Here is a 19,890-nt window from a genome sequence, read left to right on the forward strand (position 1 = left end):
ACCTAACTGAACAATTTTACAACTCTCCAGGGATTCAGATACCCCTGTACTGTATTTAGATAGATAGATAGATAGATAGATAGATAGATAGATAGATAGATAGATAGATAGATAGATAGATAGATAGATAGATAGATAGAAATACGCATCTATAACAAATAGTTCTAAAGTTTAGTTTAGTTTAGTTTGTTTTTTAGTTTAGTTCTAAAAAGTGAATGTGAATATGTGAATACTCAATCATGAGTAAAGTGTACTTGAATGTAAGTGAGGTTGGGGAAGTGTTAGTGTAAATAATTAGGTGGTTGAATAATGTCCATGTGGTGTGACTGGGTTAAACTCAGTCAGCAGCAGCATCTCGTCCCCGATAGGAGCAGTTAAAGAGTCTGATGGCTCTCGGAATGAAGGATCTTCTGAGTCTGTCTGTTGTGCAGCTCTGTGACAGCAGTCTGCCACTGAACACACTCCTCTGCTTCATGACGGTGGTGTGAAGTTTGTGACTATCATTGTCCTTCTCTCAGCTTTTGTAACCAGAGAGTCCAGCTCCACTCCAACCACTGCCCCGGCCCTCCTGACCAGCTTGTCCAACCATGATGCATCTCTTCTCTTCATGTTGCCTCCCCAGCACACCACAGCGTAGAAGAGAATGCTGGCCACGATTGACTGGTAGAACATCTGCAGAAGCTTCTTACAGATATTTCCTGAGGAGACCGCAGTCTCCTCAGGAAATAGAGCCGGCTCTGTCCCTTCCTGTACAGGGTGTCTGTATTTGTTGACTAGTACAGTTTGTCGTCCAGCTGCAGACCAAGGTACTTGTAGGTCTTTACTGTCTCCACAGCAACCCCCTCGATGGAGACCGGCTGCAAGGCTACAGAAGTCCACCACCATCTCCTTGGTCTTGGATATGTTCACCTGCAGTTGGTTTGAATAACATCAACCAGTTCTACTCTTCTAGACAAACAGTTTTAGCTAATCCTCTGCTTTTTGGGAAGTATGCTTTTAATATGCAAAGGACATAAGTGCACTCTATTGTTGTTTAATTTGTCCAAAGCTTGTTGAAAATGATCACATTAGCACCGAGGTCTGCTGCTATCTGTAGTCCAACCGATAGGAGAAGAGTAATAAACTTCCCCCTAAAGCTTCCCCTCAGCTCATTGCGAGTGCACCGCTGAAACCCTGGAATGAGTTGCTAAGCCGCTAATCCATACGGAAATGGAAGCGTTGCAGAAAATGACATATTGTCCTGCTCACGCCTGTCTGTAAATGGTTCAGTTGCTTATTCTTTTCCGCTTGGATTCAGTGCTGTATGAATTGAGGGGGAGATCGAGCAGGCTGGGCTGGTTCTTTGACGTCACACTGAGGACTATCAGTCCAGCCAAGTGGCCTTAATGAAGAAGGGTCAATCTTTCTCTCTCTCTCTCTATCCGTCCGTCCGTCTCCTGCTCTCTCTCCTGTCTTCTTCTGCACTCTCTTCCCCTTGAGTCAGCCACTAAACACATTTACCTTTACCTAGCCATCAATGGGCTCAGGGAGCTATTGAGCCATCACTGCCCTGCTTTCTTTTTCCAGAGCAATACTCATCAATCAGCGTGTCTTGTTAAAAAAGGAGAGCAGCTTAATGGTGCTGTAGTTAAGCCATTTTAGATTCATATTTAAACCAGAGACGACTTGTACAGATGGAGCTGTGAAATGTTTCAGCTCAGGGAACAGGCCACTTTGTTTTTCTTCCACTAATTTGCCACTTTATCAGAAACACAACAGTTTGTTCTTTCTCTCCCTGACCAACTTCTTAGAAACACCTTCATAGGACATATCTGATATAGTTATTTTTTCACTTCTGTATGTACATCATGGATTTTCACCCTACAGCTTCCTCTCACTGGCCACTTTATTAGAAACCCCTACCTTGTGCTTCCTCTCACTGGCCACTTTATTAGAAACACCAACCTTGTGCTTTCTCTTACTGGCCACTTTATTAGAAACACCTACCTTGTGCTTCCACTCACTGTCTACTATATTAGAAACAGTCAAATCAATAGACCCATTCCCAATTGAAAATGTGTGGGATGTCATTAATACATGCTATCAACACTCCACTCCTTCAGCAATATCTGCAGGAAATGTGTGAGAATATTCAAGTTATATTATATAATTATAACAGGACACCATTAGGAACCTCTACAACCCCATGAAGAGACGTCTGACATCTTTCAATTTTACATGTGTTACAAATAAAATGAAATCCAACACACTGTAAATAGTAAATCTACAGGTGGAGCTATAAACTGGGAGGATGGCCACAGGAGAGATGAGGAAAGATGTTCACTACAGTGCAGATGTACTTTATTTTTATCTCCACATAAATGATTCCACTTTCATGTGAGCTCCAGGAAACAAGGCCACATGCTACAGTCATCATTTCTTGACAAAACTTTTTTTGGGTTCAACACAACTGAAGTGTACAGGTTGAATATTAGCCACAATCTACAGATGCACCACATCTTTGAGAGTTTGTGGACACTTTTTATATTCAATGAATTTAGCTGCCTTAAAGAGAACCTACTGGTGTCCACACGGGTGTTTACCAGAACACTAGTTGTATAATCATCATGGAAATGCTGTGGATTTGGGTGGAGTCCACAATTACGTGGCAGCCCACAAAAAAAATGAAGTGTAATGGGATAAAGTGTTACAGACTAGTAGCTCTCCAGCCCAGATGGTTGTTGAACCCAATTGCAGAACAGTTGATCTTAAAGCAGGTAAACGCAAGAAAAAAGGAAAAAATTATAAAAAATAAACACACTGCTCCTCACGAGGGCTCTAACCCGTGTCATCTGGGTCGCGGTCCAATACACTACCACTGCCCTGGCTAGTGAATTGGGACACAGCCAGAAAAAAAAACGCCCTCATAAGGAGATCAGGAGCCCAAGAACAGGCGGAAACTAAAGTCACGCCTCGCGCGACAGAGACATAGGGGAGGGATATAAACAAACGCTGGCCGGAGAAGCATTTTATTTTGTGTTTTTTCCACTAACATTCATTATAGTTCAAACAATCTCACGGGCCAGATGTTTCAGGCCCGCTGGCCACCTATTGCCAACCCCTGCCGTAGGCTGACCATCAGCTGGTAGAAAGCTTCCCAGAATTGGGCTTTGGATCAGGGGTAACTGTTCAGTTTCTTTGGAATGTTTGGCAATTATGATCCAGAAATAATTGTCCAACATCAGCGGCACCTCACACCTGACCACATTAATGGTCTTGTTGCTGAATGCAGGTCAATCCTTAAGGCAAGGATCCAAAACCAGCATCAGCACCAAAGGTGGGTCTTTTATGGCGTCTAGGGCAATTGCTTTTATTTTTAGCTTGCTTGATCTTAGAAGAAACATTGATCATGAAGTGTTACATCAGCTTGGGAATGACAATACCTGTGTAAGTTATGAGGTGTTATCTTGTAAGCAAGACTGAACACTAAATTGAATTACTGGAGTTAGAGCAAGTGCCAGATGACTGGGACATTTCTGAAGATTTCAAAGTTGTGTGGACTTTTAAAATTCCTCAATCTGCAGTATCCCATCCTATCCATTTGTATTGGAAATATGTCATAGTATATAGTAGGCATTACTACCCACAGTGGACAACACCCACATTTCCTACAGCTCAGTGCAGCCTTCTTTATCATCTATAGGAAATGGCGAAAGTCACTATGTCACTAGCACTAGTTCCTAGCAGATGTAGTGTAAAGCAAAGGCCCCTTGAGGTTTCATTGCTTTTATATTGGGCTCATTCCTCTTTTCACAGGTAACTCTAAAGCCCGAACAGATCCTTCACAGTCCTTTATGTCAGCAGACGGCGGGAGGTAGCAGTAATTGTTCACAGGACGCGTACATGTTGCTTTAAGGTTAATGCTTCACCTCCTCAGTGGTGCCAGAGGTTGGCGTGGCCTTTGTGTAGCAGTTATTACTCTTTCAGCAAAAGCTGCAAACTCTGCACAGGTACAGCACAAACGCTCAGGTCAGCTACTTTAGTTCACAGGAGGGGGACGTGTTGCTCCAAAGTTAATCTAATCCCTCAGGAATACCGGAGCTCGACGTGACCTCCTTTCTCACAGGTTTTTTAACATAGATCGTTAGAACATGGCTGTTCTCCTTCTGTCCCTACAAATAGCCCCGTCTGAGGGATGGTTGCCTCATTAGTTAATGATACCATATAAGGCCAGCAGTGCTGCATCTGCTGTTTGTGTGTGTGTGTGTTCATACATCCTCAGGTGGAACAGGTGCTGACTTTGTTGAATGCGAGAGAAAAATTGGGGGTAACATACTTTAAACTAAAGTTTTGTTATGTGTTTTAAAACTTTCGAGGTTTTTGAGGTTAAGGTCAGGGTTGGGCTTAAAGTTGTCGTATCATGTAGAGACAAACCAAGTCTCCCTGAAGCTGCGGGAGTCTCCCGCATTTCGGTAGTGGCTCCCTGATGCCCGCGAGTCACATATAATCTCCTGGAATTCAGAACGAGTGCCCCAAGAGTGCACTGCAAACAAACGTGCACACAGGCGACAGACCTCCCTGAAATCAACTTTTGCAACTTGGGATGTCTGCATGTACAAGTCCCCTTATCACTTGCAATGCTTTTGACACTACAAAACACTAGTAGCGTCAGAATAAGCACATGTCTCCTCAGATATCGTATACATGTGAAATCAGCCAACTCCTCTTTTCTAACTGTTTATAGAAAGCAGCATCACCAGGCAACTAACAGATGCCTTTGCCAGCCAGGTGCACCACAGTGGGAGTGACGAGGAAAGAAAGTGCATCCATACATCCACCATGAGAGAGCATGGTCAACTGTGCTCTCTCAGACTTTGGCTGCTGATGGCAAAGCAGTGCAACTATGGGGTTAGAACTCACAAGTCTTGCGGTACATGTCCACTAGCACTTAAACCTCGACGCATCCTATTCATTTCAATGGAGGGAGCCGCTGCATGCCGCGGTGCATGCTGGATTGCTTTTCATTGACCACAGCCCCGCCCTCCGGCATCCAGCCAATCAGGGAACCTCAGAACCTCAGGCTCAGCCTCACACACACAGAACAGGCAATTTTTACCACAGACGAGAAGCTAAAAATGGAGGAATATGGATTTATAGAGCTATAGATCACAGTGAGGTTGATTTAAAATCTTAAAATCTTGCTAAATGCGTTGAAGAAAAGTGATAGTGGACACATACCGTTAGCTTCTTTTTTTTAAGGGGAACAATTAGTGTTTAACATACAGTACAGTCCAAAGGTTTGGACACACCCTCTCTTTTTCAATGCGTTTTCTTTATTTTCATGACTATTTACATTGTAGATTCTCTCTGAAAGCATCAAAACTATGAATGAACACATGTGGATTGGAGTTACTGTATGTCTTTAACAAAAATGGTAAAATAACAATATATATATATATATATATATATATATATATTGTAGTTTCTTCAAAATAGCCACCCTTTGCTCTGATTACTGCTTTGCACACTCTTGGCATCATTCTCTCAATGAGCTTCAAGAGGTGGTCAACTGAATTGGTTGTCCAACAGTCTTGAAGGAAGGAGTTCCCAGAGGTGTTTATTAGCACTTGTTGCCCCTTTGCCTTCTTCACTCTGTGCTCCAGCTCACCTCAAACCATCTGGATTGGGTTCAGGTCCGGTGACTGTGGAGGCCAGGTCATTTTTTATTAAGTACATAAAACTCCACATGTGTTCATTCATAGTTTTGATGCCTTCAGTGAGAATCTACAATGTAAATAGTCATAAAAATGAAGAAAATGCATCGAATGAGAAGGTGTCTCTAAACTTTTGGCCTGTACTGTACATCAGTAAAAAAGAAAGGAAAAAAAGTTTAAATATTTGTGGGTTTTATGAGACACCAGAAGGCCTGGTGTTATGGTGTGGGAGGCAATTCTGTACAATGTCTAGTGACCTTTGGTCTTTATTACAGGCATTTTGACAGCTCAACCCTATGTTAATAAGGTCCTGCAACCAGTGGCCCATTTTTTTCTGAATATATACTGCTGCCATCTCAAGAGCTTGCCTTGAAGACAACACAGATACTATATCATGGCCTGTCCCATCAGTAAAATGTGTGGGATTTCATTCGTACACTACACTCCGACAGCAAAATCTACAGCATATTCAAGCTGCATGGGGTGGATTATCAAAGGACACCATTAGGAACCTCTACAACCCCATGAAGAGACGGCTGGCATGTTGTGTTACACACTGTGTAATATGTACCAATAAAAATGACATTGTAATCCGACACACACTGTAAATAGTAAATAGTAAATCAGATCCAGGGCTACAGGTGGAGCTACAAACTGGGATGATGGCCACAGGAGAGATGAGGAAAGATGTTCACTACAGTGCAGATGTACTTTATGTTTATCTCCACATGAATGATTTCTCTCCACAAAACAAGGCCACATGCATGGTACAGTCATCATTTCTTGGCACAACTTTTTTTTCTGTTTTTGCTGGTCTGGGTTCAACAAAACAGGCAATGGCTAATATACAGGTTGAATATTAACCACAATCCTCAGAATGCACCATACAGCTTTAGAAAAAAATTAAGAGACTACTTCAGTTTCTGAATCAGTTTCTCTGATTTTGCTATTTATAGGTATATGTTTGAGGAAAATGAAAATTGATGTTTTATTCTATAAACTACAAACAACATTTCTGCCAAATTCCAAATAAAAATAGTCATTTAGAGCATTTATATGCAAAAAATGAGAAATGGCTGAAATAAAAAAAAAAAAAGATGCAGAGCTTTCAGACATCAGATAATGCAGAGAAAACAAGTTCATATACATAAAGTTTGAAGAGTTCAAAAATCAATATTATAAATTTCACAGTTTTTTTTATGTATCTTGGCATGTTCTCCTCCACCAGTCTTACACACTGATAACTTTATGCCACTCCTGGTGCAAAAAATCAAGCAGTTCAGTTTGGTTCAATGGCTTTTGATCATCCGTCTTCCTCCTGATTATATTCCAGAGGTTTTCAAATTGGTAAAATTAAAGAAACCAATCATTTTTAAGTGGTCTCTTTTTTCCAGAGCTGTATGTTTAAGAGTTTGTGAACACATCTTATAAATAATAAACTTAGCTACCTTAAAGAGAAACTACACAGTTGTCCACACAGGTGTTTACCTGAATACTAGTTGTGAAATCATAGTAGAAAAGCTGTGGATTGGGTTTTATAAGACTGGTAAAAGTTCAGACCAAAGTTTGATCAATGTTTGATGTTTAGTTATTCAGATTCATTGTGTACTTTTGGACTAATTAGCTTTGGTTTTGCAGCACCATTCACACCTGCTATTTTGGATATTTGGTTTGAACCAAGTTGAAAAATCCAGAAGGTCCAGAGCAATGCATGTAATGTATGTGTAAATATCAAAGTAATCAAACATCAGTGCTTTTTTTTTTTTTTCGAAAGCAGTTGAAAAGTGGAAGGCTTCCCCAAAAATGCTGGTAATTTGTTGGTGGTGCTGTTAATGGTGCTGGTACAAGATCAACTGCGAACATGAGGGTATTAGATTGCCAGATTTGGTCTTAGTCTGCTCACTCATGCATTGTTAAACCATAGAAATACTGAAACATTGCACTAAGGAGAGTTGGCTGAGCTCTGAATGGAGACAAAACCACAATGCACGTTTTAAAAAGCACTTTTCACACTTTTCTCAGTGTAACTAACCATTCTATTCAAAACCTTACAAACTGTTACTTTAACCAGAACCTTTTCAGCAAGCTTAGGAAGAATTTTGATTAGATATTTGAATAGGTGTACTTAATTTAATGACTTGATCTTGGCAAATCACCAGTAACATTCAGTCCCTGACTTTTAAGCACAGCCCCATATTTTTAATAGGGTTAAGGTCAGAACATTGAGAAGCCAGGAAGCCAATTCTAAAAGCCAACTTAATCCATTCTGCAGCACCTTTGTTACATGTTTGAGGTCATTGTCTTGTTGGAACACCTGACTTTGATCAAGATTTCTGAGGCATTCCTTCTTCTATACTATTCTACCTACACAATCTAAAGAGCAAAACAGCCCAAAGGCATGATGCTACCACCACCATATTTAACAGCTGAGCAAAATTTGATCAAGCTTAGTACATCAACTGAGAAGGTTTTAAACAAAGATAAATATAACCTTAATGGGTGAAACAACCAACAAGTTGGTTGGATGTGCTTTGGGATGAGTTAAAGAGTTGGGAATAATGTGGGTTGATTATTATTTAACATGTTGGCCTCAGTAATGCTGCTGTCGTTGCTGGATGCAATCAAATTCTTACAGTAATGTATACAAATCTGTCATTTATTAGCTTTCTTTTTTATCAATGATAATTTGCTGATTTATTATCTTACATTTTTATTACTGGTACTGGTACTTACTTTTTATTTTTTTTTTATCTTTTTTTAATTTATTTTACCCTTAATATTAAAACATTATTTTTTTTACTATTGCCTAATTTCTATATATTATTTTTCTGATTATGATTTTATGAATTTAAAGGTCTTGTTTTATTTCCCTGCATATATATATTTAATTTTAAATTTTCATCACTTTTTTGTATAATTATTGGCTACTTTTACCCTCGATACATATTCTTAGTGTAAATAATTGTTTATTAATAATGGTTATTTGATTGATTGATTGATTTATCGATTGATTGTGTGTGTGTGTGAAAGTAAGGTTTTAAAGCCTGCCTCACACTCCTGCTCTGTGTGTTTTTCTCCCTCAGTATAAACAAGTGGAGCAGTACATGTCCTTTCACAAACTTCCGGCAGACTTCCGACAAAAAATCCATGATTACTATGAGCATCGCTACCAGGGCAAGATGTTTGATGAGGAGAGCATCCTGGAGGAGCTGAATGAGCCGCTCAGAGAGGTGAGACAGCATGTGTGTGTGTGTGTGGTGGGGGTGGTGGAGTTAGTATAGATGTCTGTGTGTGTAAACATCCACGGGAAAACAGCCCCCAGAGGCCCCTACAGTTGCCCCCGCTGTCTTCTCACTTTCCAAAACAATAAAGGGATGCTGACAACCAAATGTGTTGCGCTGTACGAAGAGATCCATGTGAAGACAGAGCACATGCCTGACTCTGTGCTGCTGCTGCGCCTTCATTCATCCTCTTCTAAACTCCTGTACTTTTATTAGTACTGTTTTTATTTACATTTTTTGTTGTATTTTATTTTTTATTTATTTTAAATATTTAATAGTTTGTTTTAGCTTAATTTTTTTTATCTTAGGTTGTCTTGACTGATTTTACATTTTTATTTTATTTTGTTATTAGTAAAATCTGAATGTATTTTAATATAAATTGATTATGTTTGTTTTTGTTTTCTTTTTAAGATTTTAGCTTATTTTACTCTTTTGTATTTATTTGTAGTCATTAAATTGAGTAGCTAGACTGACTAACTGATTGATTGATTGATTTATTGATTGATTGATGGATTAATAAAGACCAATTAGGGGCTACATACTATTATGTATTACATTGTAACCAGATGTATTTAAATTAATAAAAATAATAATTAATAATAATTAATTTATATTAAAACAATTGTTTTATTTAATATATGTGAGAATAAATGTTACTTTAACATTTAAGTAGCATTATACTGACCAATTTTAATTTAATAATAATATCAAATTACTTTTCTAATCAAGTCAAAGTCATATTGATGTATTAATGTAATATTTATATTATATAAATATATTACATGTTTCATGATATTATGTTTGGCAATACTTTGTTGATTCTTATTTTTTATATCTTTTTTTTATTTTACTCTTAATATTTAAGCATTGTTTGCCTGCTGAAGTTGGAGAATTAAGAATTGAGTGGATTAAGTTGAGTTCTGGTGAGCCCTGCTATGATTATGCTGGGTTAATGCCTGTCTGTATCTTGGATGCTCAACTAGAAGTCCCTCCTGTTCAGCACCAGAGACAGCGACCAGCCACCATTACACCATGACACCAGGCTTTTTTGGATGTGTGACATGTAAAAACACACTGTTAACAAACACAGAGCCTACACACTTGTGCTTATATGCTAGAAAAATCTTTAGGAATTTGTAGTTGATGCGGACACTAATAAACTGTCATTTTTTTTCTATAGATGCTTTGGAAATTTGCCTAAACTTGAATAGCAGCCTTGGTTTATTGCATATTTTGTGCCCAAAAAAGGCTACAAAAGGCTACAGTATGTTTTCCAACTTAAATTGTGCAAAATAATCTGGAGAAAATTCATTATTACAATAAAATGTTCAAATTTGCAGAAAATATGCTAGTGTTGAGAAATCAGAATTTTGAGTATATAAGAAAAAAAATGATTTAAAATGTATTTATTATTTCTACAAAAGTAGATTTTCTCAAAATCCTAAAATAAAATCATTAATTTAACAAAATATGTCAGTATTATGAGACAGGACATTATTATCATTAACAAAATAACTAAAAAATGTCAATATTTAAAAAAAAAAAATCCATAGAAATTAGGTATAATGTAATTATTAAATGTTAAAAAAATAGTTTTTCGGAGGGGGGGAGGGGGGATTTCTTTGCTTAGCTCCTGCAGACAATGGCGGCTGCAAAACAGTTTAATGTGCAGGTGTACACATTCAACTTGGAGAGACCTACTGTATTCCACAAAAAACAAGAAAAATCGGATTTTCGCGGAAGGTGAGCTTTAAGTAAGAAGCCAACATCTAAGACACTACCTTTTTTTAAAAGAAAAAAAAAACAGTAAAAATTAAACATTATTGAAATTACAGATAAATATTAAAAAACAGGCAAACTTTTACCATGCATTATATTTTAGAACATGTCCCTAACATTCATATAACATTTATATTTGGTATAATACAGTATAACACAGTCATTCTGCTACATAAAGTATGTTTGCATTTTATTTGCTTGAGCCCATACTCAAAATGAAATAACATCATCATCTATCTTCTCCCTCTTTCAGGAAATCGTGAACTTCAATTGCCGGAAGCTGGTGGCCTCCATGCCTCTGTTCGCCAACGCCGAGCCCAACTTTGTGACAGCCATGCTGACTAAGCTCCGCTTTGAGGTCTTTCAGCCCAGAGATTACATCATCCGCGAGGGCACCATCGGCAAGAAGATGTACTTCATCCAGCACGGCGTGGTCAACGTCCTCACCAAAGGAACCTTAGGGATGAAGCTTTCGGACGGCTCTTATTTCGGAGGTATGGTCTCTTATCGCCTGAGAAAATTAACCTGTTTTCATAACTGCCTAAATCAGGCTCAAATTAAACTGTCACAACCTTTAATTAAAGTGCCCAAATTCTAATTAAACCCCCACGACGTTGGGAACACGATTTAAGGTGCTTTGCTTTGCGTGACCTTGTTGGTCTTTTCCTCTCGTATCCACGAGATGGAATTAGAGCGGAGTTAAATTGAGTTTGATATTTAAGTGCATGTCCTCGCAGATCCTCCCATAGCTTTCTGGAGATGTTAAAGAGCCCGGTAATTCGTCTCCAGCCCCCCTGTCAAATTTGATAGCGTCAAGCATGATTTCGCCGAGACGATCCGGGCTCCGCTGACATGTTCGCTTGATAATTATAGCCTTGTTATTTGGAAAGCAGTGATGAGTTTATTGTACAGTAAATGGCAAAATATCCAGCCTGTTTCAGCTGGAGCCCACCCACAGACCCTCAGGCTCAGGCTGAAAGAGAGATTGCATGAGAGCACCGGTGACATGCTGTAATCGAGTGCCGTCAACGGGTGCCAAAAGCACAGGGTTTTTTAGGGACCTCTGACATTCGGGAAATCAGGTCATAGTGGTAAAAGCCAAGTGGTTATGGAAATTCCCAGAATGAGTCTATGTGTTTTTATTTTTGTATGACATTCTGTGGGCTGTGGTGATATTCACTGTCTTGCCGTAAACTCCGCATCTAATCTGACTGTGAGCCCACACTCTGGGGAAACTCCAAAATACGGAGTACGCTTTCTATTCCTATATATTCACTTTATCTGAAGTCAATTTCCAGCCTGAGGAAGCAAATTAGCTGGCTAGCTAGCTACTCTTAGCTGAGATGCATGTACAATGTTCATTTGCGTCCTGTTTTATTGTGTCATTTTTTAATAAAACATAGAGCCTATATGTTCTATCTCAACTTGGGACTCACATGTGACTTGGATAGCACTGCTCAGGTACAATTATGACAAAAAATGCCCTGTTTAATCCATTTGTGATAAGAAATAGCACTACTGAGGTATATATTTGAACTAAAATGCCCTGTTTAAGTACATTTGTGGGTAGAATAACACTACTGAGGTACAATTATAACCAACATTTTCTTGTTTAAATACATTTGTGATTAGAATAGCACTAATTAGGTATATTTAGAACTAAACTTGCCCTTACCGGGGAGAGCAAGTTAACCAAGCTAATGCTAATTACATGTTTGACTAGAACGTAAATATATGATTACAATAGCACTGCTGCTGGTATATCCCCTGTGATAATAAAATGTTAAGCATTAAATATATATTTTTCAAATGATTAAATAATTGAGCAGCATAACCTATAATGATTGTAACCTATAATTTAGTGCTAGCTAGCTAAACTAGCCTTACAGCTACATGAGACATTTTTAAATTATGGGTTTAAAATGATTTTTTAAAACCACATTTTGGCTATAATTTCTTTTTATTTATAAAATGGTGAACAATATGGCAAATTAAATAAATACCATGTTCAATACTCAGAATTTTATCAAATGTTTCATTGTGTTTGGTTTTAGTAGCAGATTTTCATTTAGGTGTATCCCTAGCCTCAAGGTGAGATGGTGTTTTTCTCTAAAAACAGAGCAGTTCTCACCAAACCACTCCAAAAGATTGATTACGCATTTATTTATAGTGGAATTCCCCTTTAACTATAAGGTTACACTATAAGGATACTGGTTTAACTGGTAGGTGTGATGGATGGTGTATTAAATCTCGAAGCTGAAGAGGAATAGGATACATGGAGAGGCTGGAAAGGCCCTCAGTTTTTCCCAAAATGGTGCCAGGCTTTGAAATGTAACACAGGTTGAAAGGCTGCGAGTCTGCTGAGAGATCTGGAGACAGCTCTGACTGGTGGAAGTTGTGAGTGGTGAGCGTGCTCAGCGTTGCTGAGGAGTGCAAGACGATCCCTCTGTGCCTTTAAAATCCTCATGACTCAGCGCTCCGCAGCCGCAGCGGGCAGGCGGGAGCGAGAGCGTGACCTTGGAAAGGTCGCGAGTGAGCAGATGCCGTCTGTAGCTGGAGTTAAAAGGGAGGTAGAAAGGCCTCCCCTGGGGGGGGGTCCAGCCCGACAGATATTGAACAGGATCATGGGAGAAATATCAGTAGCAGCGATTCTCTTCCCTTACAGCACATGGCGGCGGTCTCAGGGGCTATGCAAAATAACAATAGGACAGAAACCTGATGCAGGTTAAGCTGTTCGTGGATGCGTGCGTGCGTGACTGTGGGACTGCGTATTTAGCTGTTGTGATTTTAAAAACCTTAGATAATGGAAAATGTATTTTTTATTCCATTTGAATATCTGAACATTCTGTAGTATTGAAATATAAAGGAAGAGACCAATAAAATATAACTACAATCCACAAGCCTCTAGCACTATCTGACATTGTTTTCTGAAGAGTTAACAGATAAAAGTTGCTTACTAAAAATATATATTCTTTCTGTTGTCATGATTATTTAAAAAATAGTCACAATACATAAGAAAATAAGACACAATCTTAAGGAAAATATGTCAGTAATGTTGCATAGTTGTATTTAAAAATAACAAAAGTTATTTTATCTATAAAATAAGTATTTTGAGAAAAAAAAAATTCTAAAAGAAAAAAAAAGAGAAGAAAATAGCCTAAAATCTTACATGTTGGGAAATTATTATAGTTAAAAAATGCATTCATTCTACAAAATAGTTCAGAGGAATAAGTTATCTGGAGAAAATTCAATATTACAATAAAATGTGAGAAATCAGAATTTTTGAGAAAATAAGTCAAAAAATGAATTGAATGAACTGAAATATATATATATATTTATTTATTATTAATATAAGATTTTCTTAAAATCATTATTACTACAAAATATTTCAGAATTATGAGACATGAGAGTTCTTAATATTAATAATAATAATAAATCATAAAAAAAGAAATCAATGTTTTAAAAAAAAAATCCCTTTCGAGAAAATAAGGGACTATTTTGAAAAAATCTCAGAATCTACAGAAAATAGCTCACAATCTTAAATAAGAAGCCAACATCTAAGACAAGTATTTCATATTTTTGATGAAATAGGTTAAAATGTTGGGAAATTAACTTAAGTATACTAACAAAATATAGAACGATACACAAATAAGCCAAAAAAGTGAAGAAAATACCAGTGTTCTGAGATAAAGTCAGTAGTAACTGTTGTGTGCGTTGCTGTTGATGGATCTGTGGCTGTGTGTTCATGGTGGGGCATTCATCTGAGCCTTCGTTTCTGACTGAAATGCCGTGATATATATCGCCTCTTGACTTGATGAATGAGACCAAACAGTGAGTGGTTTGGAATGACGGGGTGGTCTATAATTAGCCGCGGCCTCCCGGAAGGAGGATATTAGAGTTTGCGTCTGCTGATCCAGAACTGATTCAGAGCACAGACTTGGAGTCGGCTCTGACTGATGGAGGTGGCTGCTTATGCGGTGACCAGCGTGTGTAATGCAGACAGCCTGTTCTGGAACATTCCTGTCACTCAGGGAGGAGATAAGCAGCACGCTTTATCACTGCAAAGAGGCTAACAGTGCTAACATTACTGAACCTCTGTCAGGAGGAGGGGGGGGGGGGGGGGGATTCAGCTCAGCAGTATTTAAACACGGCTAGTAAATAATAAAGAAAACTATTCAGCAAATTACAGAACTATTAAGAAACTTTTAGGAAAATCACCTCAGTCTCACACACTGTGTAATGCTAAGCCCAGCCAGTGCTAGTTTCAACAAGCCCAGCTCAAACGTAGACATTGAAGCTCATTACAATCCTTCAAGCTCGTTTTTGACTGTATTCAAATTTTTTCAGGGAAAAAAACAATGCAGAATGCAGTAATCTTGTTAAATGTTCAATCTAAGCCAGTGAACATACCTCGAAAATCAAGCCACCAAACAAGAACCATTGTTTCTTACAGACGAATTTCACCCTAAATGAATTTATACTTCATAAATGGTTACCAAGATCATAATCCTCGACTGCACAATGCCGTCTATGGCTTCTAAAGCATCTGAGTTTGATTTAGTGCAGCCTATTTAACTGTCAGCTCTGGCTGGACTGTCTGCTCATCTTTCATGCTTTTAAAACCGCCTCCGTTTCATTGCTAAGCTCCTGATGTGTTTATTCCCAGTTTTAGAATGCTTAAGGACTTTGAGAGCATCTGAAAATGCCCTCAGTTTAAATGGGAAAGTTTATAGTGTTATGTAAAATAGCAGATGCAAATAAAGTTGCAGTGTGTGTGTGTTTGTGTGTGTGTGTGTTGCTGTGGCTGTGTGTTGTGTGTTTCTCCCTCCGGCAGAAATCTGTTTGTTGACACGAGGTCGCAGAACAGCGAGCGTTCAGGCGGAGACATACTGCCGCCTGTACTCGCTCTCGGTGGACCACTTCAACGAGGTGCTAGAGGAGTACCCCATGATGAGGAGAGCCTTCGAGACTGTTGCCATCGACAGGCTTGACCGCTTGGGTAAGAGCGCTAAGCGTTTTAAAATAGTACAGTGAAGAAAATGTACAAATTAGGTCTGTTAGTGCCTGGAAATTGGAAAAAAAAGTGCAGATCATTGGTTTTCCAGGAGACCTTATTAAATAGAGTGCGAATGAAAATGCTGTGCCAGCCTTCCTTGCTGACTTATTCCTTCCTCAACAGGTAAGAAGAACTCCATCCTGATGCACAAAGTACAGCACGACCTCAACTCGGGTGTCTTCAACAACCAGGAGAACGAGATGATCCAGGAGATCGTCAAGTACGACCGCGAGATGGTAAAGCTGGTGGACTTCCAACGTCCACGAGCAATGTCCATGACACCTTCCATCCCTGGAGGTATCTTTGCCCCTCCGGGCCAATCCCAGGGTGCCTCTGCCATTGCCACTCTCCAGCAAGCAGTGGCCATGAGCTTCTGCCCCCAGATGGCCAGCCCTTTGGTGGGGCAGGGCATGCTGCAGTCGCCTCGAATGGTGCGTCGCTTCCAGGTTATCCAAAACCTTTCCAGCCCTGTGTCCATCTCCCCCATGCAGGTACAGACGCCTGGCCCGACTCCAGGGGGTGCCTACGCTTCTGCAGCTACTTCTAGCCCGCCCGTGCAGAGCCCGTTAGCAGCAATGGGTGGACGGACATTCCAGTACGGCTGTAGTCCCATGGGAGGCCGCACAGGATCTCAGCTGTCCCTCATCCAGCAGCACGTGCCCAGTCCCACAAGAGCATCCCCGCAAAAGAGTGCTCACTCCTTGCAGCAGGGGGGCAGCCTGAGCCAGGACGCCCGGGCTTTGTCTGCATCCCAGCCTTCCCTTCCCCAGGATGGCCTGACAACTGTGGGCCCTAGTCCACCACCATCAACCCATGTATCCTCCACATCCATCGGACCACCACAAGTCCCTCACCCTGCCATTCCTGGGCCTTCTGGAGTTAGGAGTGCCGTGCCTCAAAGAGTGGCACTGTCCCACCAGACACCAGCAGCAGGACCTGTATTCCCGTCCACTCTGCCCCCTGCGGGTACCCCTCCAGTGGTCAGTGGAGCAGGAATTGTAGGACAGGGTCATCTCGACCCAATAGTGCACAAGAAAGATTCAATAGTTAGCCTCCCCGAAACAGACTCTGCTAGATCCCGGCTGTCTTCAAACCTCTGACCTGAACACTGGCAATTCACGTTGTAATGACAGCACGATTGTGAGTCACAATGAATTCTGTTCCCCTGAGTTCTGTAAGTGAGGTTTTCCCGTACTCTAGCGAGAACCTCTGCTAGAGGGGGAGTGGAATTGACGACAGGGACCAAAGGGGAAGTAATCAGACCTAAACTTATTACTGCTAGATATAACATTGCTACTGTAACTAGATTGAAGCGGGTGGGATGTTTCTAGCCGGCGCCGCTCGTGTAGTTAGTCACTTTCGCATTCAGCTACTAATGTCCCCTTGCTTTCTTTGTTACGAAGAGGGTTGAGGAGGAAATTCTGTTGTGTGTTACTGTTGCATACTCTGTAGAGTCCATACAATGCAATCTGGCCTGAGCTGGGACTTAAGTTTCAAAAAAAAAAAAAAAAAGAAAAATCAGGGACTTGCATCAGATGACAATGATGAAATTTTATGCTTTGCAAAAGTGTTTTGAGTGTCCTTTTTTCTGTATAAGCTATAATTGTAGCAAACTAATTAACTGTCCATATTCTTGTAAAATATCAATGAAAAATAGTATTATAGACCGCTGGTCGATCTTACATCAATATGTAAATAGGATAAACGAGAAAAAAAAACAGAAAAGAGACAGTAAATATCTTCATTGTATCTACTCAAAAACCAAAGTTGAGCTTGAACACAAAGTTTGGTTGTGTCTGTGTCAACTGAGAAAAACAAGTCAAACAGAATCGCCATTTATTTAACTGCCTTGATTCCGAGTTTAGAAGCCATATACATGGTTTGTGTGTGTCTGTTGTGTGGGAGAGCAGGAGCATGGAGGCCTGTTATTTATTCATTGATCTGTTTTCTCAAGAGAGCGCAAAGCCACTGTAGTGAAACACCTATATTTTTTTCTGTTTCTTTTTTTTTTTGTAAAGTGTTGTTTCGCTGGGCATTTTTGATGGATCTGTTCACAATGGCTAAAGGCAATACTCTGCAGCCCCCCCGAAGCTGCACTAATGAAGACCAATGACTCTTCGTCAGTCACTGGTAGCAACAAAGAAAGAAGAACCAAAAGAAAATATGTCTGAAACAAGACTCAACTTGTGCTATTTTCTATTTTTTGATCCACGTTGATCATTACATGCAATATTATACTGCAATATGCTATATCCTGCTTATTGTCTCAGATTTTGTGTTGTGTACACTTTATTCAGGAGTATTGAATTCATGTTTTGTTTCATTAGGTGCGTAGCAAGGTGCAAACGAAAAGGGGGAACAAATCTGTAAAGTGATTTAAACTGAATTAATTAAGTTTTTTTTAATTGACCTTCACATAACCCAGTAAAATAGGTTTATTAGTTGTTTTTTTTTGCAAGGCTGTCACTACTGGTATTTAAATTTGTAAAAGTTTTGAAAGTTTTGAAAACTGCCCATTATATTTGATTGCAGAGGTCAGATTAAGATATATATATATATATATATATATATATATGTTCTAGGTCAACAAACATATTTTCTTTATTCCAGCATCATTTCCTGAAAAGGTATATCAAATATTTGTATTTTATTTTGAAAGTTTTTGAAAAATTGTTACACTCTATTATACTGACTTGCTGACTTGAAGTTGACCCATTATTTGTGCAATTTAACCAGTATTTACAATGTTCTGCACTTTAACTGAAACATCCCCGAACCGAGAGCGGTTTAACTTGTAGACGTAAGAGCATTTTGTGACGAGGTTGTGACGGATATGGACGGATATGTCGCCATGGATTTATATAGAAGATTCACCTTAACCTTACAGTACGTAGTTGCTTTTTTCATAGTTAACTGCTGCAATTTATTTCTTTTCTTTTCTTTTTTACTTCACTTGAACTTGGATTGACAGCTGTAAATATGATAATGTAAATTAACATGTGTGAGTCTGAGTAGCATCGTTAGCTAAGGGAAGGACTTGATCCACGAGAAAAAGAAGAAGAAGAAAAAAAACTGATCTCAGACGGCAATAGGTGTGTACTTAGTTTGAAAATGTAAGCCTAAATTGGCGTTTTATGACAGCAAAATGAATATCAATTACTGCCATGTAAATAGGATGCATATTAATTCATGCAAAACGGAACGCGTGTGTATTTTGCTGAGTGTTTATTGTGGTGAACAACTCTCGATTATGCTAATTAGATAAATACTTTGAAAATACGTTTATTTTTTTAATGTCCGGTGTTACTTCCACCACTCCCCCTTTTTGCTGGAGGCTAGGTTTTAGATTGGAAACTGCATGACGACACCAATTAATAATCAATCTAAGCACATGATATGGATACGATACTCCTGTGAGCGCCCCCTTGAGGGCGAGTGAGTCGTCACATTCCTTACGGCTGCATGAAGTTGACCTTTAATGGGTTTTATGATGATTTGAATATGAAATTTTATGAAACTATAAATATGATAATATTAAGGCAGCTCGGTAGTGAGTGAGGTGAATCAGCACTGTAAATCCCTGTAAGCTGTTTCTGCTCAACAACAGTGCTGATATTTTATTATCAGTCCCTCTCTAGTATATATTTTTATCATGAATATGATGTGTTCCATTTATCTTGGATGTCGAAAGCTGGGGCTTGTTAGCATTTTCACTGGTTAGCACTGCTAGCGAAGCAGTTGATAACAACGCAATATGCCATATTTTGCACATCCACACAGCATGGAAACAGCTGATTTAATGGGACACAAATGATAGTGATAAAACTGTGCAATACTGGTCCATTTACTGCTGTTAATGTGTAAGGCAGCCATCTTGGATTCTGAACTTTGCAAGCAGGGAATCAAATCTGAACTGTAGGAATGTTCCAGTTAAAATATCCTACTTGGAACTAGGTAATTCCAGCAATCTAAGCTCAAATGGAACGCAGCATTATTTATTTTATTATTTATTTTTTAATATATATATTTTTTTGACTGTTCTAATCGTGTTTGTCATATCGAAAGATTTTGCTGTCTTGCA

General features: G+C 39.1%; 1 protein-coding gene across 1 annotated transcript in view; it reads left to right on the forward strand.

Annotated features, from left to right (window-relative positions):
• The window catches only part of LOC103039547 (potassium/sodium hyperpolarization-activated cyclic nucleotide-gated channel 2), a 105,656-nt gene extending 87,590 nt beyond the window's left edge, over nucleotides 1-18,066 (forward strand). The window contains exons 5-8 of the mRNA XM_022678964.2: nucleotides 8,777-8,923; nucleotides 11,007-11,247; nucleotides 15,588-15,752; nucleotides 15,933-18,066. Of these exons, the coding sequence (XP_022534685.2) occupies nucleotides 8,777-8,923; nucleotides 11,007-11,247; nucleotides 15,588-15,752; nucleotides 15,933-16,909 (1,530 nt within the window). The 3' untranslated portion in view covers nucleotides 16,910-18,066. The remainder of the gene's footprint in view (nucleotides 1-8,776; nucleotides 8,924-11,006; nucleotides 11,248-15,587; nucleotides 15,753-15,932) is intronic.
• Nucleotides 18,067-19,890: the final 1,824 nt, after the last annotated feature.

Source organism: Astyanax mexicanus, chromosome 4 (assembly GCF_023375975.1).
Source record: "Astyanax mexicanus isolate ESR-SI-001 chromosome 4, AstMex3_surface, whole genome shotgun sequence".
Classification (NCBI taxonomy): Eukaryota; Metazoa; Chordata; class Actinopteri; order Characiformes; family Acestrorhamphidae; genus Astyanax; species Astyanax mexicanus.